At 53.2% G+C, this 26,614-nt stretch overlaps 1 protein-coding gene across 2 annotated transcripts in view; it reads right to left on the reverse strand.

Annotated features, from left to right (window-relative positions):
* The window catches only part of NIBAN2 (niban apoptosis regulator 2), a 63,717-nt gene that overhangs the window by 2,214 nt on the left and 34,889 nt on the right, over nucleotides 1-26,614 (reverse strand). For both annotated transcript variants that reach the window (XM_054500028.2, XM_063650332.1), the window contains exons 2-13: nucleotides 24,111-24,241; nucleotides 19,648-19,776; nucleotides 17,505-17,610; nucleotides 16,127-16,294; nucleotides 10,187-10,302; nucleotides 9,473-9,577; nucleotides 9,218-9,380; nucleotides 2,518-2,705; nucleotides 1,413-1,568; nucleotides 874-990; nucleotides 545-652; nucleotides 319-430 (exon numbers count right to left, since the gene is read on the reverse strand). In XM_054500028.2, coding sequence (XP_054356003.1) covers nucleotides 319-430; nucleotides 545-652; nucleotides 874-990; nucleotides 1,413-1,568; nucleotides 2,518-2,705; nucleotides 9,218-9,380; nucleotides 9,473-9,577; nucleotides 10,187-10,302; nucleotides 16,127-16,294; nucleotides 17,505-17,610; nucleotides 19,648-19,776; nucleotides 24,111-24,241 — 1,599 coding nt within the window. The remainder of the gene's footprint in view (nucleotides 1-318; nucleotides 431-544; nucleotides 653-873; nucleotides 991-1,412; nucleotides 1,569-2,517; nucleotides 2,706-9,217; nucleotides 9,381-9,472; nucleotides 9,578-10,186; nucleotides 10,303-16,126; nucleotides 16,295-17,504; nucleotides 17,611-19,647; nucleotides 19,777-24,110; nucleotides 24,242-26,614) is intronic.

Genomic DNA, 26,614 nt, shown 5'->3' on the forward strand with positions numbered 1-26,614 from the left:
GACTCATTCCAGGCCTCATTGCTAAAAGCAGCAAGGCTGTGATGCTAACTCCAGGCCCAGGCTGGTGACCACATGTCATCTAATCACTCATCTGACCCTCCCAGCAAAGCCAAGGACGCGAGAAGAAACTAAAGCACAGAGATGCAAGGCTAAGGCCGCTCCTGAGGCCACACAGCGAACAGTGGGCTTCACCCAGCCCCCAGGTGCAAGTCTGGGCTTTTCTTTGAGCCTTAGCTGACCCCCTCAGCTGCCACCACTTCTCAGATGCCCCCCGCAGCATCCTCCTGGCAACAGTCCCCACCCCGGGACGGCACCCACCCTGCAGGATGTCCTTCATGACGGTCTGCAGCACCACCTCCTCGTATGTGTTTTCCACCAGGATGAACCTGGCAAAGTCCTCGAAGATCAGCTCCTGGAACCGGGGCAGCTCCTGCCCGGGTGGGGTGGCAGAGATGAGAGGTCAGGGCCAAGGGTAGAGGGAGGTCTGTGGGCTCCATCCCCCAACTTAGGGCCCAAATGGCTGGAGCAGGTGGGGGCTGCTCACCGACTTGCAGGTAGGGGCCAGCTTCTTGAGCAGGAACGGGATGCTGATCTGCAGCAGCGCCTCCCGGAAGAACCTCTTCCGCACGGAGCTGCTGTCGTAGTCGTATTTCTGCAGGGAGCAAGGGGGTCGGGAGTCTGCAGGTCAGTGGGCTCCATTGGCCCTGAGGGTAGGACGAGGCCAGTGGTCTGACCCAAGCCTCCGAGTCCTCATCCGCACAAGAGGACCATGGTGCCTCCTTGCAGGGACAGCAATCCTGGTGGTGGCCGGGGATGGGGCTTGGGGCTCGGCCTCGCCTAGGACGGTCTGGGGCAGGGCGTGGGGCCACTCACCTTCAGCACCCGCTCCAGGACCCGCTGGATGGACTTGCACAGCTCCTCCTTGGTGGGCCCTTTCCCCAGCTCCTGGTGCAGGAGGGTCTCGAACGTATACACGGCATTGTCCATTTGCTGCGGGGCATACCGCGGACACGTGAAGCCCCCAGGGTGACCACAGCCCCTTCCTGGGTGCTGCTGAGGGGTCCTCATCCTCAGCCAGCCCCCCACCCCAAGGCCTGCCAGGGAGGAATGGTGAGCGGTCTGTGCCCACTCACTCATTTGCCCACTCACAGCGCAGCACGCTGGAGCAAGTCCCTGCCTCAAGGCAACAGGAAATATGGGAAGGGGCCTGGGGGCGCAAGGAGACCTGGGAAGTGAGTCAGAATTAGCCAGGTAGGCAGAGGCACAGATGTTCCCAGCAGAGGAGGAGAGTGCGTGCCAGGCAAGTGTGGCTACGGCGTGATGGGATGGAGCAGAGGGGACCCCCCCTGGGCGAGGGGGCCTGTGGAAGGCAGTGGGCAGGGTGTGGGGTGGGGTCGTAGCCTCAGGTCTACCTCCCGCATGTGGATCTGGGCTCGCTGCTTGAACACAGATGTGCTGGACACATCAAATCGCTGCTGCAGCCCGTCCAGTCGCAGTGACTCCATCTTCTCATAGCAGCTCTGCATCTTCAGGGGGTGGTACGCCAGCCGGGACAGCTTCTCCATGTACTGCAGGGGGCGGGGCCGCGGGGGCTGAGCGGGGCCGTCCTATGGCCAGGCAGCACCCCCCACGCACTTTGCCTGGGTCCTCGAAGTCCAGGCCCTGGGGCTGGCGCCTGCTACCAAGGATGGCCACCTGGTGCTCATGGCCACAAAGGTAAACCCAGGAGGGCCCAGGACAGAAGCATGAGGCTCTGAAGGCACGGAGGGCGCAGTCCAGTGGCACAGCGCTGTGGAGAGGCAGCCTCGGTGCCGGGAGAAGGCTCTCGTCCCTTCTGAGGTGCTGGGTGACCTTGGGCAAGTCATTCACCCTCTCTGAGCCTCAGTTTCCTCAGCTTCAAAATTGGGAGAGAGCTTTCATGCTCTCCAAGGTCCTCTCCAGGTCTCAGATTCTGGGATTGTTATGGTCTGTGGACTCCCCATTTCAGAGTATAAAGGAGGAAACTAAGATACAGGATAAATTCGATCTGACAACTACACGGGCTCCAGGCAGCCACCCCAAGATGGAGACTGTGGAAGGACGTTCACCCCGAGAGCCAGATCACTGAGGTCAAGTAAGGGCAATGGCTGTCTCAATTTGGAGGGTGCGTGACTTGTGAATTCTGCCTTATCGATCTCATTGCTCCACCTGAAGCCCGCTCATCCCTCTCCCCTCCTCTCCTCTCCTTCCCTCCTTCCCTCTCTTCTGTTAAATTCTTTTCTATTTTAGCACCACTCTTGGTTTCTAAAGGCTGATGGCCGGGAGCTAATGTTCCCTCTTTCCTCTAACTGCAGGCCCCACGAGGACTCCAACAGCCCTGGCCTCACGGCCTCTGCCCCTTGTCCCCGGCAGCCCCTCCCCGTCTACAGGGACGGCCTTGGAGGGGAACGGCTGCCCTGAGTCACGCAGCCGGGGCCCTCTGGGACAGACCAGACCTACTCTCAGGAGACCCCCTCCTAGGGGCGGTGCCGGCCTCACCTCGCCCAGCTTGTCAATGCCGCCCTCGTTGATGACGTTCAGGTTCATGTCTGTGACCTCCTTGAAGAAGACATCTCGCACCTCAGTGAAGCCCTGGCTGGTGGGGACCATCAGGGCCTCCAGGATGGATGGGATGTAGGGCTGGACATGGTTCCGCACGCACACCTCTGCCTTGGGGAGGATGAAGGCTGTGCCCCGAGGGAGCTGGGTCAGCAGGGGCTCCCCAAGGAGCACCTCCCAGCCATCCCAGAGCCCAGGTGCTGGAGGCTACTGTATTACTATTATTTTTTTTTGAGATGGAGTCTCGCTCTGTCGCCCAGGCTGGAGTGCAGTGGCACGATCTCAGCTCACTGCAACCTCCACCTCCCAGGTTCAAGCAATTCTCCTGCCTCAGCCTCCTGAGTAGCTGGGACTACAGGCACGCGTCACTGTGCCCAGCTAATTTTTATATTTTTAGTAGAGAGGGGGTTTCGCCATGTTGGTCAGGCTGGTCTCGAACTCCTCACCTCGTGATCCACCCACTTTGGCCTCCCAAAGTGCTGGGATTACAGGCGTGAGCCACCATGCCTGGCCTATTATTATTTTATTTGAGACAGGGTCTTACTCTGTTGTCCAGGCTGGAGTGCAGTGGAATAATCAAAGCTCACTGCAGCCTCAAACTCCTGGGCTCAAGCAATCCTCCCACTTCAGCCTCCTAATATTATTATCATTTTTATTTCAACTTTTATTTTAGATGCAGGGGGTACATTGCAGGCTTGTTCCATGGGTATACTGTGTGACGCTGAGGTTTCGGGTAGGATTGATCTCATCACCCAAGTAATGACCGCAATGCCCAAAAAGTAATTTTTCAGCCCTCTCCCAACTCTCTCTTCCCATCATATTATTATTGTTATTAATTTTTGAGACAGTCTCATGTTGTCGCCCAGTCTGGAATGCAAAGGCACGATCTCAGCTCACTGCAACCACTGCCTCCCAGGTTCAAGTGATTCTCATGCCTCAGCCTCCCAAGTAGCTGGGACTACAGGTGCGCACCACCATGCCCGGTGAATTTTTTTTGTATTTTTAGTAGAGACAGGGTTTCACCATATTGGCCAGGCTGGTCTCAAACTCCCGATCTCAGGTGACCCACCCACCTCAGCCTCCCAAAGTGCTGGGATTACAGGCATGAGCCACCGCGCTCGGCCCCCATCAATACTTTTATTACTATTATTATTTTAAGAGGCAGGGCCTCACTATGTTATCCAGGCTGGTCTCAAACTCCCTGGGCTCAAGCGATCCTCCTGCCTTGGCCTCCCAAGTGCTGGGATTACAGGCATGAGCCACCGCACCTGGCCTATATTATTTTTAAAGAAAACCACTGGGGGCAACATTAGCAAGCTGAATGATTTCAGAGAAATAGTGGATAAAGATGAGAAATCCATGCAGGAAAAATGACAAGGTGTTCTGAGATTGGACCCTGATCTTTCTGAAACCATGATGGCAAAAAACTAAGAAAACTGCCATCTGACAAGAGATTAATAATCAGCAAATATGAGGATCTCAAACAAGTCTACAGGAAAAAAATCCTAGTAATCCAATTAAAAATGGGCAAAAGATTTGAATACACATTTCCCCAAAGAAGACATATAAATGGCAAAGAGGCATATGAAAGGTACTCAACACAAAACAGGCATATGAAAATGTACTTGACATCACTGATCAGAGAACTGCAAATCAAAACTACAATGAGATGCCACGTCACCCCAGTTAAAATGGCTTTATCCAAAAGACAGGCAATAACAAATGCTGGCGAGGATGTGGAGAAAAGGGAACCTCCGTACACTGTTGGTGGTATGAAAGGAAAATATCTTAGGCCCCCAGAATTACGAAGCTAAAGGGAAAAGTCAAGCTGGGAATTGCTTAGAGCAAACCCACCTCCCATTCAAAGTCACCCCTCCGCTCACTGAGATTAATGCATATCTGCTTCCCTCCTTTGGAGAGGCTAATCATCAACTCAAAAGAATGCAACTATTTGTCTCTTTTCTTCCTGTGACCTGGAAGCCCCATGCCTCCATTGAGTTGTCCTGCTTTTCCTTCAAGTTGTCCCGCCTTTCCGGACTGAACCGTGTTCATTTTACATTTTTTCTTTTTTTTTTTTTTTTTTTTTTGAGACATGGTCTCACTCTGTTGACCAGGCTGGAGTATAATGGCTCGATCTCGGCTCACTGCAGCCTCTGCCTCCCAGGTTCAAGCAATTCTCATGCCTCAGCCTCCTAGAGCAGCTGGGACTACAGGCATGCGCCACCACATCCAGCTAAGCTTTGTATTTTTAATAGAGACGGGGTTTCACCATGTTGGCCAGGCTGGTCTCGAACTCCTGACCTCAAGTGATCCACCCTCCTCAGCCTCCCAAAGTGCTGGGATTACAGCTTGAGCTGCTGCGCCCGGCCCATTTTACATATGTTGATTGATGGCTCAGGTTTCCCTAAAATGTATGAAACTAAGCTGTGCTCTGACCACCTGGGCACATGTCATCAGTTCCTCCTGAGGCTGTGTCACGAGTGCGTGTCCCCAACTTGGCAAAATCAACTTTCTAATTTAACTGAGACCTGTCTCAAATTTTCAGGGTTCACAGTGGGAATGTAAATTAGTACAACCACTATGGAGAACAGTTTGGAGGTTCCGCAAAAAACTAATAGAGCTACCATACAATCCAGCAATCCCACTGCTGGGTATATACCCAAATAAAGGAAATCAGCCCATCACAGCGATATCTGCACTCCCGTGTTTGTTGCGGCTCTGTTCACAATAACCAAGATTTGGAAGCAACCTAAGTGTCCATAACAGATGAATGGATAAAGAAAATGCGGTACATATACACAATGGGGTACCATTCCGCCATAAAAAAGAAAGAGTTTCAGTCATTTGCAACAACATGGTTGGAGCTGGAGGTCATTATATTAAGCCAGGCACAGAAAGACAAACATTGCATGTCCTCACTTATTTGTGGGATCTAAAAATTAAAGCAAATTGACATTTTGGAGGGGGCCTCCCCTGTGGGAGCAATAAAAAAGGTAAAAACAAACAAACAAACAAACAGAAAACAAAGCAATCGAGCCCATGGAGATAGAGTAGAAAGATAGTTACTAGAGGCTGGAGAGGGCAGTCAGGGGGCGAGGGGGAGATGGGGATGGTTAATGGGCACAAAAAATAGAAATGTCAGAAGCGTTTGAATCAGAGCAACTGTATCTTAAATAGGAGCCGGGTAAAATGAGGCTGAGACCTCCTGGGCTGCACTGCCAGACGGTGAAGGCAGTCTAAGTCACAGGATGAGGTAGGAGGTCGGCACAAGATCCAGGTCATAAAGACCTTGCTGATAAAACAGGTTGCAGTAAAGAAGGTGGCTCAAAACCCACCAAAACCAAGATGGCGACAAGAGTGACCTCGGTCGTCCTCACTGCTACACTCCCGCCAGCGCCATGACAGGTTACAGATGCCATGGCAACGTCAGGAAGTCTCCTTATATGCTCTAAAAAGGGAGACATGAACGATCCACCCCTTGTTTAGCATGTCATCAAGGAATAACCATACAAATGGGCAACCAGCAGCCCTCATGCTCTGTCTATGCAGTAGCCGTTCTTTTACTCCTTCGCTTTCTTAATAAACTTGCTTTAACTCTATGGACTCACCTTGAATTCTTTCTTGCTCAAGATCCAAGAACCCTCTCTCGGGGTCTGGATCGGGACCCCTTTCTGGTTACAGAATGAATAAGCCCTAGTATTTGATAGCGCAACAGGGTGACTATAATCAATAATAATTTAATTGTACACTTAAAAGTAAAAGAGGCTGCACAGGTGTGATGGCTCACGCCTGTAATCCCAGCACTTTAGGAGGCCGAGGCGGAAGATCACTTGAGGTCAGGAGTTTGAGACCAGCCTGGCCAACATGGTGAAATCCCATCTCTACTAAAAATACAAAAATTAGCCAGGCGTGGTGGCACGTGCCTGTAATCCCAGCTACTTGGGAGGCTGGGACAAAAGAATCACTTGGGCCTGGGAGGCAGGGGTTGCGGTGAGCTGAGATGGCACCACTGCACTCCAGCCTGGGCAACAAGAGTGAGACTCTGTGTCCCCCCCAAAAAAAACAAACAAAAACAAAAGAATATACTTGGATTGTTTGTAACACAAAGGATAAATGCTTGAGGGGATAGATACCCCATTCCCCATGATGTGATTATTACATATCGCATGCCTGATCAAAACATCTCATGTACCCCATAAATATGCACACCTACTATGTACCCACAAAAATTAAAAATGAAAATAAAATAAAATAAGAAAACTGCCAGCCCAGAGGTGTCAGCAGTGTTCTGCTTAGCTAGAAGTAGACAAAAACTCCTTTAGGATGGGTCTTGCTTCTTCGTTTGAACAAAAAGAACAACAGCAACGAAAAATCCATTAGTAGATTCAATGAGGCTCTTGGTTTTACAAAAACTGGGCTGATCCTCTCTGGAATAGTGTGGCTGGCTCTGCATAATTATTTAAAAGGCTTCTTCCTTGTGGGTGGGGACCATCTCCAGAACATTCTGACCAAAGCATTTTCACCCGAGAATATTTAGATGTCCACCCCCATCCCAGCCCAGCTAATGTTTTTATTCCACATAAGAAATGTCAACTCTCAGTGTCCTATCCAGCTGTCAACCAATACTCAGGATCTGGCTAGTAAAGAATAACCTACAGGAGACCAGGTGCAGCCACTCATGCCTGTAATCCCAGTGCTTTGGGAGGCTGAGGCAGGAGGATTGTCTAAGGCCAGGAGATCGAGACCAGCCTGGGCAACACAGTAAGACCCCCTTCTCTCTCTCTCTTTAAAAAATTTTTAAAAGAGACAGAGTTTTGCCCAGCCAAGACCCCTTCTCTACAAACAATTTAAAAATTAGCCAGGCGTGGTGGTATACACCTGTAGTCCCAGTTACGCAGGAGGCTGAGGTGGGAAGACTACTTGAGCTCAGGAGATCATGCAGTGAACCATGATTGTACCACTGCTCTCCAGCTGGAAGACAGAGTGAGATTCTGTCTCTTAAAAAACAGGCCGAGCGGCCAGGCGCGGTGGCTCACGCCTGTAATCCCAGCATTTTGGGAGGCCGAGGTGGGCGGATCACGAGGTCAGGAGATCAAGACCATCCCTGGCTAACACGGTGAAACCCTGTCTCTACTAAAACTACAAAAAATTAGCTGGACATGGTGGCGGGCGCCTGTAGTCCCAGCTACTCGGGAGGCTGAGGCGGGAGAGTGGCGTGAACCCGGGAGGCGGAGCTTGCAGTGAGCCGAGATCATGCCACTGCACTCCAGCCTGGGCGACACAGCGAGACTCCGTCTCAAAAAAAAAAAACAACAGGCCAGGCATGGTGGCTCACACCTGTAATCCCAGCACTTTGGGAGGCCAAGGCAGGTGGATCACCTGAGGTTAAGAATTCGAGACCAGCCTGGCCAACATGGCAAAACCCTGTCTCTACTAAAAATACAAAAATGAGCCGGGCAGGGTGGCGGGTGCCTGTAATCCCAGCTACTTGAGGAGCTGAGGCAGGAGAACTGCTTGAACCCGAGAGGCAGGGTTGCAGTGAGCCAAGATTGTGCCACTGCACTCCAGCCTGGGCAACAGATCAAGACTCCATCTCAAAATAATAATAATAATAATAATAATAATAATAATAATAATGGCTGGGCACAGTCGCTCACATCTGTAATCCTAGCACTTTGGGAAGCCAAGGTGGGTGGATTGCTTGAGCTCAGGCATTTGAGACCAGCCTGGGCAACATGGCAAAACCCTGTCTCTACAAAAAATACAAAAATGTGCTGGGTGTGGTGGCACGTGCCTGTAGACCCAGCTATTTGGGGGGTTGAAGTGGGAAGATGGTAGAGACTGCAGTGAGCTAAGGTCATGCCATTGCACTGCAACCTGGGCAACAGAGTGAGACCCTGTCTCAAATAAAATAAAATGAAATAAAAAAATAAGTAAAAAGAACGTCCCATGGGAAAGTGACAATTGCTAAAACTGAGCTCTGCAGATGTGTTATGGGGACCAAGCTGGTGAAAGGATCCCATCTGGCTGGGAAGAGAAAGGCGTACAGGCTGGGCACAGTGGCTCATGCCTCTAATCCCAGCACTTTGGGAGGCCAAGGCGAGCGGATCACGAGGTCAGGAGTTCAAGATCAGCCTGGCCAACATGGTGAAACCCCATCACTACCAAATATACAAAAGTTAGCCGGGCATGGTGGCGCGCATGTGCCTGTAGTCCCAGCTACTCAGGAGGCTGAGGCAGGAGAATTGTTTGAACCCGGGAGGCGGAGGTTGTGGTGAGTGGAGATCGCACCACTACATTCCAGCCTGGGTGACAGAATAAACTGACCTGGGAAAGCTATACTTGCTGAACGTAAATGTACTTTAAAATGACACATGGTAAAAATCTGTGACGAGTCAGAGATGAAAAGAAGGCTTGAACCTCCAGAACAAAAATTTTTCTCTTCAAGATCTGGGCTTTTAGAAATAATAGCCACAAAACAACTCACAGGGGTTGGAGTACCACAGTGCAGATTTGACCCTAATTCTTACAAATGATCAATGAGCAAGTCATTGTCGTGAAATTTACATGGATCATGAAATAAAAAGGAAGTCCACCTTGGCCCCTGGAGGGCCTGTCGAGCATGGGGGTGGCTGCCTACCTCGGATCTTGCTGGCAAGGTGCTCCTTGGAGGTGATAATTTGGTCCATGTCGGTTCGTATGACGGCCTGCATGGCCGGCTGCACCTGCTGCACCTTGGACAGCACCTCCTCGAAGCGCGCCTTGGCCTGCTCGTACACCATGCGGTACACGGCGTCCGAGATCTGTGGGCAGAGCAGCTGAATCGGCACCAGGGCTGAGGGCACTGCACCAGCTGCAGGTCCCGTCCCCGCTCCAGGGCCCCAGGCCCACCCACCTGGATCCACTGCCGCTGCCGCTCCTGCGGTTTCCCCTTCAGCCGCGGGCTGAGCTCTGCCTTCAGCTCGGGGCCCAGCTCCTCCATCACCAGGTTGCTCAGGATCTAGGTTAAGGAGGCACAAGCCAGGCCAGGGGCTGGAGAGCGCTCAGCTGGCCTGTTTCTCTCTGCATTCCCACAAGCCGGGCCGCTCCAGCCCCCACCTCCTCTGTGACTGGCCCATTGCTTCACCCTCCCCGCTGCCCTCTCTCCTGAGCTTCATTCCCACGGGTCCCAAGTGATCTGCTTGGGTGTCCTGTAGGATCCTCAGACTCAAGGGCCAGCCCCAGGGCCTTTGCACAGGCTGCCTTCCCTACCTAGAATACCATACTCCCTCCCTGCTTTGCCTGCACATGGAAGTGTACATTTATTTGCCAAATGTCTGTTTCTCCTGCTATACAGAGAGCTCCCTGAGGGCCAGGAATGTGTCCACATCGTTTCCAGCTGCACTCCACTGCCTCATCCAGGGTAAGTGCTCAGATGCCCAGTAAGTGATGAATAAGACAGCGAGTATCTCCACATGCACTGGCCCTGCACTTGTCCAAATCTAAGCATGTCATCTCCTTCCACACCGGCAGCGCCCCAGAGCCCCATCTCTGTACCCCGCCCCCTGCCCTCCCCTGCTGGGTCCTTGGGTGACTTCTGAGGTTTCCTCACCAGCCTGTCTGGCCTCACCTGCACCTCGTTCCCACACAGCATCTCCCAGGTGCCATACAGCTCCTTGGACTGTCGGTACATGCGGATGGCATCTGTGAACGCAGGGCCCTCCACCTTGGAGTCCTCAGGGATTCCTGCCCAGGAGACGGAGGGAGAGAGGAGGTCAGCAGATGGCCCAGTGGCCTCTACCAAGACCAACTGACAACTGACCAGAACCCCCCCCCTCAACACACACACACGGCATGCACCTCAGGAGGGGCAGCTGGGACCCTCACTCCCCTCGTCATCCGAGCAGTCATGGTTGTATCTGATAGGCAAAAGCAGTAATGACCCCACCACCAACAGCGACAAGGCAGCCCCCCTTGCCTCCTCCTTAGCTTCTGAAATCCTCCCAACCACCCCAAGACCTGGGCACTATCATTCACCTTATTGCTTTACAGATGATTACAGATGAAGAGACAACCGGTTAGGGGCCAAGCCACGGACCCAGGGTCACAGAGCAGGGAGTGGCAGAGCCAGGACTAAAAGCTCCCATCCCATAAGCAGCCACCCAGAATGGCCCTAGAGGCACCCAGAGACCCTTGTTCGAGCCCCAGTTCCTCCCTTACTGCTAGATCAGGGCCCTTCGAACTTTGCCTGGAACAGGCTAGGCAGTAGATATTCTCAGCCCAGCAAGCCATAAAACCCCTCCCACAATGCTCGCCTCTACAGTCACAGCACAAAAACAGCCATGGACCATCCAGAAACAAATGAGCGTGCCTCTGCTCCAATAAACTTTGTTGACAGAAACAGGCAATTGGCTGATCTGGGCCCATAGGCCATAGGTTGCAGGGCCTGGTTCTAGATCACTGAACCCGAAATGGCCTGTTTCCTCTTCCGAACAATGGAACAATGGCCTCACAGGTCCACTGTGGGGCTCCCTGGGCCACAGTGTAGGGGCAGGAGATCAGGGCCCAGCACTGCCCTGCGTCACACTTTTTATCAATAACTGAGGAGCCAGCTGCCTGCCCCACTGGGCCCGGGGTCTGTCTTGTTCACTGCTGAGTCCAGGTCAGTAGCTGGCACAGATGCTTGAATAACTTTGTTAAAGAATGAAGCCGGGTGCGGTGGCTCACACCTGCAATCCCAGTACTTTGGGAGGCTGAGGTGGGGGAAATCACTTGAGGTCAGGAGTTCGAGACCATCCTGGCTAACATGGCGAAACGCCATCTCTACTAAAAATACAAAAATTAGCTGGGCGTGGTGGCAGGCACCTGTAATCCCAGCTACTAGGGAGGCTGAGGCAGGAGAATCGCTTGAACCCAGGAGGCAGAGGTTGCAGTGAGCCAAGACTGCGCCACTGCACTCTAGCCTGGGCGACAGAGTAAGGCTCTGTCTCAAAAAAAAAAAAAAAGAATGGAACGGTTTACTATTAATAACAGCTAGAAAAACACCATTTCTGAATTTTTGTCATTGTTGGTGCTATCAGTGGCCCAAACGCCAGCAAGGTGAACCCCTGAGTGAGGCATGGACCTCCAGATTCAGTGCCCGGGAGGCAATTGGCAGGAAGTTGCAAAATCTGACTTGGGGTAAGAAGGTGGTCAAACACCACCGAGCCAGGCAGCAGGCTGACTCCCCTGGCCGCGTGCCTCTGACCGCCGCATCCCCAAAGCCCAGGAAGGGGAAACGGAAGCCTGTGCATCAGAAACCCAAGGCTCCCACTGCTATGACTATGGGCTGAGTCACCACCGGCAGAGAAAAAGCCCCTCTCTGGGTCCCTCCCCTCCCCACACCCAGCTGACCACAGAAATCACTGCCTGTCGGAGCCAGGAGGGAGCTGAGCAGGGGGAGGCCCAGCCCTCATCCCTACAGGGCAGCTGCCTGGATGGGGACGGGGGCCTGTGGGAGTCTCACTCCTGCATTTCAGGGATCTGAAGTCGGGCAGGAGTGACAGGAGCAGGGCAGGGATGTTCCAGCCAGAGCAGCATGCAGAGCCCTGGGTGGGGGCTGCCCACCTGGGCCAGGGAAGGAGTTTCCCCTGCCACCCCACCCGTCTCTCAGAAGGGCATGGTCTCCTAGAAACCAAGTTTTGACTGGAAAATCTGGACAGTGCGTTACCTGCAGGCTCTCCCACAGGGAGAGGGAATTTTCATCCTGCACGCACCAAGTCAGGTGTGCAGGGCAGGCCTGCTTTCCAGGTAGCAAGAAGGTGAGGCGGAGGGCTAGGACAGCGGGAGGGAGGCCGGCCAGCCTTGACCCTTGGGATTCTCTCTTTCTGCACACCCAGCCGCTGAGTGTGACAAGTTTCAGGGTCACCCCTCCTGAGCTCTTCCCGTGAGCCTAGCTCTTAGGGGCTGAAGTGTGTCTCCACACCCCCCAAATTCATATGCTGGAGTCCTAACTCTTGGTACCCCAGAAGGTGATTGTATTTGGACCCAGGGTCTTTTTTTTTTTTTTTTTTTTTTTCTGAGAAGAGTCTCGCTCTGTCGCCCAGGCTGGAGTTCAGTGGTGCAATCTTGGCTCACTGCAGCCTCCACCTCCCAGGTTCAAGCCATTCTCCCGCCTCAGGCTCCCAAGTAGCTGGGACCATAGGCATCAGCCACCATGTCCAGCTAATTTTTGTATTTTTAGTAGAGATGGGGTTTCACCATGTTGGCCAGGTTGGTCTCAAACTCTTGACCTCAAGAGATCCACCCACCTCAGCCTCCCAAAGTGCTGGGATTACAGGCCTGAGCCACCACACCAGCCCTTGGTCCCAGAGTCTTAAAGAAGTAAGTTAAACGGAGGGGATGAGGATGGGACCAAATCCAATACAACTAGTGTCCTTAAAAGAATAGTACATTTTGGCCAGGCGCAGTGGCTCATGCCTGTAATCCCAGCACTTTGGGAGGCCTAGGTGGGAAGATCACGAGATCAGGAGATCAAGACCATTCTGGCTACAAAAAATTAGCCAGGTGTGGTGGCACATGCCTGTAGTCCCAGCTACTCGGGAGGCTGAGGCAGGAGAATCACTTGAACCTGGGAGGCGGAGGTTGCAGTGAGCTGAGATTGTGCCACTGCACTCCAGCCTGGGGGATAGAGCAAGACTCTGTCTCAAAAAAGAAGAAAAAAGAAAAAGAAAAAAAGAAAAGTACATTTCTTCTTGAAAGAAGAGAAAACACAGGCACACAGAGGCATGACCCTGTGAGGACTTAGGGAGAAGGCGGCCAGCCACCAGCCAAGGAGAGAGGTCTCGGAGAAACCAGCCCTGCTGACACCTTGACCTCCAGCTGGGAGAGAACAGATTTCTGCTGTGTAGCCGCCCGGTCTGTGGTATTAGTTATGGCAGTCTTGGGAAACTGAGGCCCCAGCCCTGGCTGAGGCTGCACACACATCAGCTCGTTGAATCCTCAGCTCACTGTGCCCTACTTTTCCCAGGGAAAGAACTGAGGCTCAGAGAGGCAGTTACTGCTCGAGGCTACTCAGCTAGTGGACGGCAGAGCGGGGCTTGAACCCAGGACCAGCTGACTCTAGCCAGACCTGGAGACCTTCCAAGAAAGGAAACTGCATTCCTCGCTCCCAGGCAGCAGACAGAGGGGGACCACGGTCAGACAGGAAGAAGCCTTGACCTCTGCATCCCAGGCCAACACTGAGGACCCGGCACAGCCAGTGCCCCAGCTGCCTCCTGCCACCCCCAGCTGCTCCAGGAATGCAGGATGTGAAGGGGTCCCTGGGACTGCTGGTGTCCGCCCAGCTTGGCCTCCTTCCCCCCACCCCCCACTTCCTGGCAGCCCCCGGAGTGAGCAATTCCAGGCTCCACAAATTCCAAGCCCAGCCTCCAAGACGGAGGAAGCAGAGAACTTTCTCACAGTCCGTGGGGTGGAAGGAAGGCCTGAAACCAGCGTCGTCAGCTCCCGCCCTGGGGAGAAGGGGCCACCCAGCAGGACACCTTCCTGGCACAGGACACCCCTTCATTCCCTGGCCCAGCAGCTCTCCTGGGCCTCCCTCTGGTCCACTGCACCCTAGAATCAAGAACTCCTCCATGACCTCCCCACTGAGTGCTCACTGTGCGTGCCAGGCTCACGGCCAAGTGCCCCACCCAGACCAGCTCCTCCCAATCATCTCTCGAGCTCAAGTTTATCATCATCCCCACTGCACACATGGGGGACTGAGGTGGCCCTTCCCCACCTTGTTGTGTGCCCACCCCTTCCCTGTCTGGCGCAGGTCACCCACCCTGCCAGGCCAGGTCAGCCGTTAGCCTTGGAAACCTGGAGAGATGGCGCCAGGCCAGGGGCTGGGGAGGCGGTAGGGCCCTGCGCCAGGCAGCCAGAGCCTTGAGTGCCTCCACCCAGTCCCAGCCCACAGTCCCCAGGACCTGGGAACAGGAGGCCCTTTGTGGGCAGCTGGGCCCAGGTAGCAGGGGCTGGCCTGATTGAAGACCTGGTTCCTCCTGCTTGGCAGATTCCAGACAGGGCAGAGGTGGCTCTGGAGAGGTGAGCAGGAGGGGTGGGGTGAGCTGAGTCCCGCGGCAGCAGCCCAGAGGCCACTGGCGCCCACTCCGTCCCCTGCAACCTTCCACCTCTGCACCATGTGGCACTGTGCCCAGGGGTGGGGCGGGGACAGGAGCTTCCCTCAGCCCAGATCACCTGCAAGCAGTTCAGTGTCCAGGACTGGGTTGTTCCTTCCCCAGGGGCAGAAAGACCCCCAGGGACCCACCCTCACCTCGGAAGACCATCCTCAGCCTTTCTGTTCAAATTCCTTAGAGGCCTTCAAGGCTCTTCCAGACCTGACCCCAGAGGCCCCCCTCCAGCCCCATTTCAGGTCACCCCCTCCCTGCTTCAGGGCCTCGTGTAGTTCCTCCTCCGGGCCTACCCCTACCACCTGTGGGTCTCCCTTGGTGCTGGCTGCCTACCTCTGCCTGGAACATTCCCCCCCTCTCCTCTATGCAGGATGTGAGGGGCCCTGGGACTTCTGGCATCTCCTCCTTCAGGTCTGGGACTTCTCCTTCAGGTCTCTGCTGAAGCTGAACCATAACCTCCTCAAGGGAGCCTGCCCTGATCAACCCCTCCCCCAACACACACACGCGCTCCCGGGGTGGCTCCACCGAGCACCCAGCACAGCTGTAAGCCATCGCCCCAGCGTCCTCATCTGTCTATCATCTGTCTCCCCTACCGGACTGCCAATTGTAGAAGGGCAGGGAATGTTTCTTGCTCCCTTGTTGCACCCCCAGTGCCTAAATCTGGGCCTCCTCAGAGTAGACACTAAAAATGTTTGTTGAATAAATGAGTGAGCTGGAAGAGTCACCCCATAAATTTACAGATGAGAGCAATGAGGCCCTGAGGGAGGCAGTGAAGTTTCCAAATCACCCTGCAGGTTGGTGGTTAAAAACATATATACATATATCATATATATATATCATATATATATCATATCATATATCATATATATCATATATTTCATATATATCATATATATGATATATATCTATATATGATATATATGATATATATCATATATATCATATATATCATATATATCATATATCATATATATCATATATATCATATATATATGATAAAAAAAAAAATCTTTACCAAGCATGAGGTAGACTCTGAATCCTCATAACCCCCTAAGACACACAAGGCATTATCCCCACTTTACAGAGCCTCCAAGTGGTAAGTCAGTTCCCTAAGGTCACATAGCTGGAAAATGGCAGAATCAGGATTGTGACTTTGTGACTCAGGGTCCAAGGGCTCAACAACCACACCCCTCTGTGAATAATTTCCTACTTTTTTCCTGAGCAGCACAAAACTGTTTTCGTCAAGGAAGAAGACTAAGGGTGGTATTACATGGTTTCTTATAACCCCAGAAGGGAAATTAGAACAGCCTGTAGAGCAGGGTTGCCACACCATAGTCAGCCACTAGGTGTCACCATTCAGCAATAACCCAGGTCCTGCCCCTCCCTCCTACCGCCCGCCCCTGCACCCACAGGCCACTCACCATTGTTGCAGTGCCGGATGCAGTCCTGCAGCACAGCCTGCCACTTGTCCTGCTCAGCTTCCGTCATCATGCAGAAGTAGTAGTGACGTGCATAAGGATGCCAGAGGATGAGCGGGAACTGTGTGGGGCACTTGAGGATGGGGGCACTGCCCGACTTTGCCGTGGTCCCTGCGGAGACAGCGCCTGCTGAGCAGCTGCCCTCTGTGGTTGCCCTCCACTAGAGGATGGCAGAGAACTGATCCCTTGGCATCAGCTCTGAGGTCAGGCTCAGGCCCAGAGAAGGCCAGCCTGTCCCAGGGTGACCAGCGAGCCGGCGGGGTGGAAGCAGCCTTCTTTCTGGCTGTGTCCTCCTCAGCCCAAAACCTGAGTCCAGCATCTGTGTAGACTCATTTCTTAGAGTGGGTAATAAGTCACATCCACCCCACTCTTGGGTTAGGTTTTAAACTCTGTGTAAAGCACAAACAACACAAGGTCAGAGCCCCCAGGTTCAAGGGTCAAGCACTATCTTCTTGGGTTTCCCTTCAAATTTCGGCTGTGGAGGCCAAAGTGTGGCTTAAGTGCCCACATGGGGAGGGAGGCATGTGGGGAGGAACAAAATACAGCAAAAGGAATTTTTCCCTCCTTCGATTTCATTCTCAAGGATATGTAAGATCCAGCGAGATAACTGGTCCTGGGCTGTGACCCTGCCACTGTTGTTAATGATATGACAATAACAGTTCTTCTTTCTTCCCTGGCTCTGGGTTGGCCTGCGCCCCTCCAGGGTCCACACAACACCCTGAGGGCAGTCCTCTTAGTGCCTGTGCTTTGTAGACACTGAAGAGGCTGAGATTCAGAGGGGAGAGTGACTCACCCGAGCAGACACAGTGAAACAAAGCCAGAATCACGCTGGAATCCAGGAATGCTGCTGGAATCCAGGAATGCCGCTGGAATCCAGGAATGCCCAGGCCCTCCATCACCACAGAACGGAGGCATGACTCTACTCTCAAGTCCCTGGGGCACGACCTGCCCCCCAAGCAGGCATGTCCCCTGCCCTCTAGTTCCCAGGGATCATCAGAGAGGCCAATGTTGTTCCTGTAAGGCTTCTAGGGAATTTCAGCCAAGGTGAAACAAAAGCAGGGTGCCAAGAAGAGTAACTCCTGACGAACACAGTGCTGACCCACAGGTTTATGAGGGAAAGTCACTGAACATCTTCCAGGAGGCTCTCAAGGACTTAGGGAGATAGGAAAGGCAAACAGTGAGGTCCCCATCCACAGCTCTAAGCCTAGTTGGTCTCTCCGCAAACGTGGGGCTGAAAGCAATGGGCTCAGGGCCACCCCTCCCCTAGCCAGCTCCAGAGGCCTGTGCAGGGCATCGTGGCCTGGGATGGGTGCTCCTTTACCTGGTAAGGAGTTGCCAATGAGCTCCAGGTATTGGTCCACGGAGGTGAGGATTTTGTAGCCTGCACTGTTGATGACGGCTCGTGGTGGGACCTGCCGCTCATAGGCCTGAGGGAGGCGAGAGAGGGTCCCTGAGGGTTAAGGGTGTGGCAAGCCCGAATGCCACCTGGCTTCAAGGCCCTACTCAGTGTGGCCGAAAGTGGGGAGGAGAAGGGGAAGGAAGAAGAGGAGGCAAGAGAGGAAGAGAGGGGAGAATGTCACTATCATGGTGATTGGGGCAGTGTGGCATCCACAGCAACCTAGACCCCAGCTCTGGGCTCAATTCCTGGCTTCACTGGGCAGTGTCTGTGTGATGCTGAGGATAAAATTCCTTAAATGCCTAAACTTTAGCTTCTTCTTCTATAAAACCAGGGAATCAAGAATATTCAGGGTGGGGAAAACATTTTAAAATAAAAACAAAACCAGGGTAATAACGATTCCTGCCTCACAGAGCCATGTGAGGATTGAGTGAGAGAATCTGCAGTGCCTGGCACACAAGGACTCAGCAAGCTTGGCCGAGGTTGTTGTTCTTACTGTTGCTACTGCTGCTATTGCCTCTGTTCCCAGCAGATCCACTGGTTAAGCATTTCTTACATACCAGGCCCTGTGCTAAGGGCATTGCATGCTTAATTTCACAGAATTTTCCCAATCCAAAAGGTGGTTCACCCACAACTTCACACAGTTGGGAAGTAGCAGATGTAGGACATGAACCAGGGCTATCTATCTCCAGAGCCTGGGGTATTTAACCATTACCCTGAACTGCCCCCACCAATTTCCTAGGTCTGAGCATCACACAAGTGTCCTCTGGAGGAGAATTAGGTCTAGAGACGTACACCAGTAGCAGGGGGCAAAGCAGTTCTGATGGAATAGCTCATACAGCAGGGCTACCATGCTACTCCCTGCCACTAGGTGTCACTATACAACACAGTTCCTGAAAGTAGCTCAGAACCTGTAGGGCACTGATTTGCAAAACATGGTCTCTGATCTTCAACACCACCCTAGAACTTATTAGAAATGCAAATCTTTACAGGCCGGGCGCAGTGGCTCACGCCTGTAATCTCAGCACTTTGGGAGGCCGAGGTGGGCAGATCATGAGGTCAGGAGATCAAGACCATCCGGGCCAACACGGTGAAAACCAGTCTCTACTAAAAATACAAAAATTAGCTGGGCATGGTGGCGCACGCCTGTAGTCCCAGCTACTCGGGAGGCTGAGGCAGGAGAATCACTTGAACCACGGAGGTGGAGGTTGCAGTGAGCTGAGATGGCGCCACTGCACTCCAGCCTGGCAACAGAGCTAGACTTCATCTCAAAAAAAAAAAGAAAAGAAAAGAAAAAAAAAAGAAATGCAAATCTTGGCTCCCAACCTGAATCAAACTCTGGGGGAAAGCCCAGCACTGTGTCTTTCAGCAAGCCCTTCAGGTGATTTGGACGTGCTACCAGTTGAGAACCACTACTCTGGGGCACGAGGTTGTTCTTGACTTTATGTTGCTCTAACATTGATCTTCCCTGAAATACAGGGCCCAGGCCTGTCCTTCTGGCTGCTCTGGAGAAATGAGCAATTGAAGAAATGAGGTCTGTGGCTCAACCAGGTGGGGCTTCCCTGAGGGCTCGGGGAAAAGATAAGGCACAATGCTCCCATAGGATGTCCTTCTCGGACACCTACCCACCCACAGGGCAGGGGCAAGCCACAGCAAGGAATGGCCAGATTGTGCCTCCAACAGCTCTCTGTGGCTGTTGAGGATGGGAGGGTTTGGAGGAGAGGCAGGAAGCCCAGTGAGGAAGGAGGTGGCAGGAGAAATGCCCTGGAGCCAGCTGAAGGGACTGAAGAGAGATTAGGAGGTATGGGGAGGAGTGAGTGACAGTTGGTTATGAGGGACAGAAGGAGTCAGCGATATTCCCCAGAGATGAAGAATGAGCTGCTGTCCAGAGAGGGCACCCGGGGCAGCCCAGTTTGGGGGAGGGGAGGGGCTGAGGTTGTGCTCTGGCCCTGGTGACTGTGTGCAGGCTGTGACGGTGGCGTCTGGGGCCTAAGTTTCCGAGTGGGGGGAGGGGGCACACATGGAGAAAGCGGGGAGGCTCAGTGTGGCACCCGGGGCCAGGCCTCACCACTTTGTTGTCGTAGAGCACCAGCCCGTAGTTGTGGGGCACGAGGCTGAAGCGGTTCCTCCACTTCTTGCTGTCCTCCTGGTACTGGAAGAGGTTCCCCGAGAAGATGATGCGCTCGTCCAGTGGCACCTGTGGGCAGGAGGTGGTGAGGAGTGAGGCCCAGGTCTGGGGGGGTGGTGCTCCCCATGAAGCTGATGGCCCAGCCAGCAGAGCCTGTGTGCGCACCCGCTGCCTAGCATGTCCTCCATTTTGGATCTCCCCAAGTCCTCCCAAGGCCTCTGAGGCCGGGCTGCACCTCGTCCATTCTGCAGATGAGGCGTGAGACTCGGAGCCGTGGAGGGGCTCACCCAGGGTCCAGGCAGGGTGGTGATGCCAGGACTTGAACCCAGGACAGGCACTGATGCAGGGCCTGGCCACAGCCAGGCTCTCCCTCTCCATCCCAGCCTTGGGCAGTCACAGCTACCTTGGAAGGGTATGGGGAGATGTTTGCTCCCCACCCACCTACAACTACAGCACTGGTGCCCCGAGGTCGCTCCGGGCACAGGGGACACACCCACAGGCCAAGACTGCGAGGGCCCCAGTGCCGGGGCAAGTCTCTCCCCAGCTCTAGGCTTCTGTTTCCCCTCAGGGCAATGACAACTTGAACAGGGTGGCTCCAGAGAGCCTGTCAGCTCTGATGGCTGATGAGACGCCTCCCTAAAAAGGGAGGTGGGGAATGGAGGGAGCCTCTGTCTGGGGGTGTTTGACGTCTGACTCGCGTCCTGGCAGGCTGGTGACCCACGTGGGCTGCAGAAACGCCTGGACCTTCCTACAAAGCCCTAGCTCTGCCTGACTCACAGTGTGTCTAGTCACTTTGAGCATCAGTTTCCTCATCTATAAAATGGGAACAGTAAGAGTTGGCACCTGACAGGCAGGTGCATAATACACAGGACCGCCATGACCACTACTGGTAGGACTCAGCGTCTGTGACAGCCTCCAATCCTCAGGGACTGACTTATCTGGGGATGCGGAAGGAGAAGGGAGATCTTTAAACCAGGGTTGAGGGCCCAAGCGGAAGCTATGGCCAGGTGCGAGGCGTCCTGAGCAGACAAGCACCAGGAAGCTTCTGGAAGGAGACAGACCACAATGGAAGAGGCTTCGTCTTGGATGGGAGGGAACCCAGGGGAGTACAGTGTTCCTCTGCAAATTCTATTTGCTCTACAATAAATAAGGTGCCTTTTGCAAAAAGAAACATTTCTCAGATGCAGTCATGGGGAAAGGGTGATTGCCATCATGCCTGCACCTTCCTGGCTTTCTGGCTCTGCCCTGGCCCATCCCTGCAGTCCCGTCTCCTCTTGACCCTCCACCCCCGTCACCATGTCCCCCTCTTCACAGCTCCCTCCCTGCTGCTCTTCAAGGGGAAACACAAAACACTCCTGGAGAAGGAGAGCCCATTGTGCTCACACAATAGGACCTGCAGGCTTCTTCCTACCAGGAATAAAAATATTTACAGGAAAAGAAAATGGTTCCCCTACCACCCCCACACACAGTGGGCTTTGCCCAAGTCACAGAGCTGCCCTCAGCCATCTATATATAAACTGCCCACACCCAGCTCAAATCCCTGTCTTTTCTAGAAAGAGCAGACAGAGCTCTCATAACACCCTAGCAAAAGGCCTCTGGTTTTCGTCTTCATCCCTGCTTAGGGCAGGAGCCCCGGGACACGAGGACGGGCACTCCGGGACAGGGCCAGTCCTAGCAGGAGGCTGTGCAGAAGCAGGCTTGTGGCCCAGGCAGGCTCAACAACCCCCACCACCCAGTCCGCCCCCAGATCCTGGGGAGCTCGCAATGGGTGGCTGGCTGTGGGTTTGGGTTTTATTTTTAAGACTTCCAAATGGCAGAGTCGTGTTCAATTGGAAGGCCTGCAGGAAATGAAACAGAACTCGACAGCCCAGGCAAAATGTTTTAGACTCTGCGAAGCTCTCCAATGCCTCGGTCAGAGAGAGCACAGGCCCCAAGATCAGACAACTGGGACTCCTGTGTCAGCACCACCCACCGCCAGATCCTGGACAAGCAGCTCCACATCTCTGAGCCTCAATGTCTATATCTGTGATGCAGGCATCATCATAGCCCCTCCCTCAGAGTGGGGCCACGGGGCTGAGCAAATAGTAAGGGCACAAGATAACTGCTGTTTTAGCCGGGCGCTGTGGCTCACGCCTGTAATCCCAGCACTTTGGGAGGCCGAGGCAGGTGGATCACCTAAGGTCAGGAGTTTGAGACCAGCCTGGCCAACATGGTGAAACCCTGTCTCTACTAAAAATATAAAAAATTAGCCAGGTGTGGTGGTGGACGCCTGTGAGCCCAGCTAGTGGGGAAGCTGAGGTATGAGAATCGCTTGAACCTGGGAGGTGGAGGTTGCAGTGAGCCGAGACTGTGCCACTGCACTCCAGCCTGGGCAACAGAGTGAGACTCCGTCTCAAAAAAGCAAAAAAAACAAAAAGACAACTGCTGTTTTATTATTCTTATTTCTGTTGTATTATTATTTTATCATTATTATCACTATTTTTATTTTATTTGTATTCTATTATTGTTTCTAATAAAAACCACTGTTGTTTTGATCACCACTGGTGATTAATATTATTTCTAGTATTATGATGTTATCGTAACTTTGCATTGTGATGATCGGTTTCCTGAGTGGCAAAATGAGACCAAAGATACTGCTTTTCAGGGATTGTGGGTGAGTGATCTCATTTCACTCTCCTTGCTTACATGTTGCTATTTTTCTACAATAAATATGCACTCCTGCCTCCCCAGACTTAAATGAGGCCTCACACAGAGGAAATGCTTCACGCCCTCAGCCAGTGCCCACTTGTCTTGGATTATAGGGACTTGGGCTGCCCATGACATTTCTTTCCAGACAGGGGAGCCATTCTGGCCCCACTCACCTGGGCTGCGTCCAAGGCCTCCTTTTCTTTCCTTTCCGACCACACAGATACGCACCTGCCAGGCACCCAGGCCGGGCCACAGCTGGGCCCCTCTGCCGCTCTGCTGCCACAGGGTCAAGAGATTACCATGACACTGGGGAAGAGGCAACCTTTTCTGGGTCCAAAAGCAAAGGTGATGCTCTGAGCAGCTCCAACACACGGTCCTGACCTCCCTCCACCGGGCGGGTTGCAGTTACAGCAGAAAGGGCCCTGGGCTGGCCCTGCCTCCGCCATCCTGAATGAGCCACTTAAAGGCTCAGCCTTGGCCAGGTGCAGCAGCTGAGGCCTGTAATCTCAGCACTTTGGGAGGCCAAGGTGGGAGGATCTCTTGAGTCCCGCCCCCGGCCCCGTGTCCGAGTCAATCACAGGTTCCTCTTCCCAGAAGGCTTTGCCAGCCCCCTCTGGCCCACACTGACCCTCAGGCTGGAGCCAGGCAGCTTCTAATCCCTCACTCAACAAATATTTCCTTAGCAAACAGCATCCTACTATTTATATCATAGCAGATGATGATGGAGCCAGTGACAGCACCTTCCCTGCTTCAGGCACAACCACCCTGGGAAGGAGATGTTCTCATCCCATTCGACAGATGAGTAAACTGAGGCTGTTAGTGGAGGAGCTTGCCTTGAATTGGAGACTATCAAGACTCTAGAGCCCCAGCTCTGACGGTGGAGGAGGTGAGCTAGGAGGAGTCACCCACGGTGACTGAAGGGGTCTCAACAACACGACCTGGGTTACCCACCTATTCAGAAGTGGGAAGGAGGCTAGGCATGGTGGCTCACGCCTGTAATCCCAGCACTTTTGGGGAGCTGAGGCTGGAGGATCACTTGAGCCCAGGAGTTTGAGACCAGCCTGGGCAACACAGCAAAACCCCATCTCTACAAAAAATGCAAAAATTAGCCTAGAGTGATGGTGTGCACCTGTAGTCCCAGCAACTGGGGAGACTGAGGTGGAAGGATCACTTGAGCCAGGAAGGTTGAGGCTGCAGTGAGGCATGATTGCACCACTGCACTCCAGCCTGGGCAACAGCAAGACCCAGTCTCAAAAAAAAAAATAAACCGCGCATGGTGGCTCACACCTGCCTGTAATCCCAGCATTTTGGGAGGCTGAGGCGGTCAGATGGCTTGAGGTCAGGAGTTTGAGACCAGCCTGGCCAACATGGTAAAACCCCGTCTCTACTAAAAATACAAAAACTTAGCTGGGCATGGTGGTGCATGCCTGTGGTCCCAGCTACTCGGGAGGCTGAGGCAGGAGAGTGCCTTGAACCTGGGAGGCGGAGGTTGCAGTGAACTGAGATTGTGCCCCTGCACTCCAGCCTGAGTGACAGAGTGAGACTCTGTCTCAAAAAAGAAAAAAAAATTAATTTTAAAAAAAGAAGCTGGGGAGACCCTTAGAGGCCATCACAGTAACAATGGGAAACTGAGGCCCAGAAAAGTAAAGTCACTCCCCCGAGGCCACATGGTGAAAAGTAGCAGAACATACTCGAGCCCTCCCAGCACCTCTCACCTTGCGCCAGAGCAGCTGGGCCTGTGGCAGCCCCGTGCCCTCAATCTCATGGCGCATGCTGTTGAAGAGAGCCACGCCATACTGGTCTTCATAGAACTGGAGGAACTCCGTCAGGATCTTCCCGGTTTTTTCTGGAAGAGAAAGACAAGCAGGAGCGTGAGGTCCTCAGGGATGCTGATGCATTGCGATCCTTCCCCTAGGCAGGAGTGGCTGCAAAGCCGCAAATTCCTGCATGTGGAATTGTTTGCACAGGCTCCTCACGCTCATCTGCGCTGCATTTCTGGCCAGAGCCCCGCGTTTCCTGTGAAAACCAACTGCCTTGGAAAGGGTGAACCTCCAGATGGGAAAGTGGGCAATGGCCATAGACAGAGAATCAAACAAATGCAAACAGAACCAAGACTCCATTTCCTCTCGTCACACTGGTGGGGACGTGCAAAAACAGGCCGTGTCACTCAGAGCTGGGGGCGCCAGGAATGGGGACAGCCATTTCGGAGGGTGGGTGTCTTGTCCTTGGATGCTCCCACCTCTAGGAATCTACCCCCATAGAACAATTCGCAGGAGGACACAAAGGCGAATGTACACTGAGGCCATAGGGGGGAGCAGCTGAATGTGATCTCTAGGGATGATCGATATACATTGGTTCACCCAGGTCAGTAAAAAGTAAAAAGATGGAGGGGGGCCGGGCATGGTGGCTCCCAGAACTTTTCAAGGCCAAGGCGGGTGGATCACCTGAGGTCAGGAGTTCAAGACCAGCCTGGCCAACATGGCAAAACCCTGTGTCTACTAAAAATACAAAAATCAGCCGGGCATGGTGGCAGGCGCCTGTAAGGCCAGCTACTCAGGAGACTGAGGCACGAGAATCACTTGAACCTGGAAGTTTGGTGGAAGGCGGAGGTTTCAGTGAGTCGAGATTGCGCCACTGCACTCCAGCCTGGGCGACAGAGCGAGACTCCATATAAAAAAAAAAAAAAAAAAAAAAAGATGTAAGGACCTATTCGGATAGGTGCCAACAAAAGGAAAGGGCTCATGCTCCATTAAGGAAAGAAAGCAAGTGACAGAGTCACCTGTTGACTATCAGCTCATTGAAAAAAAAAAAAAACTACTTTCTGGCCAGGTGCAGTGGCTCACACCTATAATCCCAACACTTTGGGAGACTAAGGCAGGTGGATCGCTTGAGCCCAGGAGTTTGAGACCAGCCTGAGCAACACAGCAAGACCTCATCTCTACAAAAAATACAAAAGTTTGGCCAGGTGCGGTGGTTCACAGCACTTTGGGAGGACAAGGTAGACAGATCACCTGAGGTCAGGAGTTCGAGACCAGCCTGGCCAACATGGCAAAATCCCATCTCTACTAAAAATAGAAAAATTAGCCAGGCATGGTGGCGGGCGCCTGTAATCCCAGCTACTCAGGAGGCTGAGGCAGGAGAATCACTTGAACCCAGGAGGCAGAGGTTGCAGTGAACCAAGATCGTACCACTACACCCCATCCTGGGTGACAGAGCAAGACTCTATCTTAAAAAAACAAAACAAAAGGCTGGGCGTGGTGGCTTAGGCCTGTAATCCCAGCACTTTGGGAGGCCGAGGTGGGCAGATCACAAGGTCAGGAGATAGAGATCATCCTGGCTAACACGGTGAAACCCTGTCTCTACTAAAAAATAGAAAAAATTAGCCAGGCGTGGTGGCGGGTGCCTGTAGTCCCAGCTACTCGGGAGACTGAGGCAGGAGAATGGCATGAACCCGGGAGGCGGAGCTTGCAGTGAGCGGAGATCGTGCCACTGCACTCCAGCCTGGGCGACAGAGCAAGACTCCGTCTCAAAAAACAAAACAAAACAAAACAAAAATTAGCCAGGTGTGGTGGCGTGTGCCTGTATTCCCAGCTATTCAGGAGGCTGAGGTGGGAGGGTCACTTAAGCCCAGGGAGGTCGAGGCTGCAGCGAGCTATGATCGTGCCACTGCACTCCAGCCTGGGCGACAGAGCAAGACCCTGTCTCAACACACACATAACAAAACCAAAACTCCTCCTATTTGTACATATAGATTACTTAGGCTTGGGTGCATGGAGGAGGTCTGGAAGGCAGCATGCCAGGCTGGGAAGGCAGGACCTCTGGTGTGGGAGTGGGGAGCGCAGAGTGAACTTCATTTTCTGTTTATTTCCTTTTATAGCATTCAAATTATTTTATAATCATGATTCCTTTCATAATAAAAAATAAACATTCTAAAATTAATGCCTCTACCAAGTGAACAACCTTGCTGCTTTCACTGGCCATTTGCTCCTGTCTTCTGCACGGTTTCTGAATAGAGGTGAGTGCTATGGCCTTGAGGGCAGGCCCAGGCCACATCAGGCTCAGCACGTGTGCTCCTGGGCGCCCCCATGTTCAGATGAAGGAGGAGGCCCAGAGAGGGTCTCGGACCCATGAGGGGAGAAGCTTCCTGGTCCTAAGAAGCTGCAGCTCGCGTCCCCACTGGGATTTGTGCTGGCCCGCTGTGCGGCTCCCCTCTCTGGGC

This window comes from Pongo pygmaeus, chromosome 13, assembly GCF_028885625.2.
Source record: "Pongo pygmaeus isolate AG05252 chromosome 13, NHGRI_mPonPyg2-v2.0_pri, whole genome shotgun sequence".
NCBI classification, from domain to species: Eukaryota; Metazoa; Chordata; class Mammalia; order Primates; family Hominidae; genus Pongo; species Pongo pygmaeus.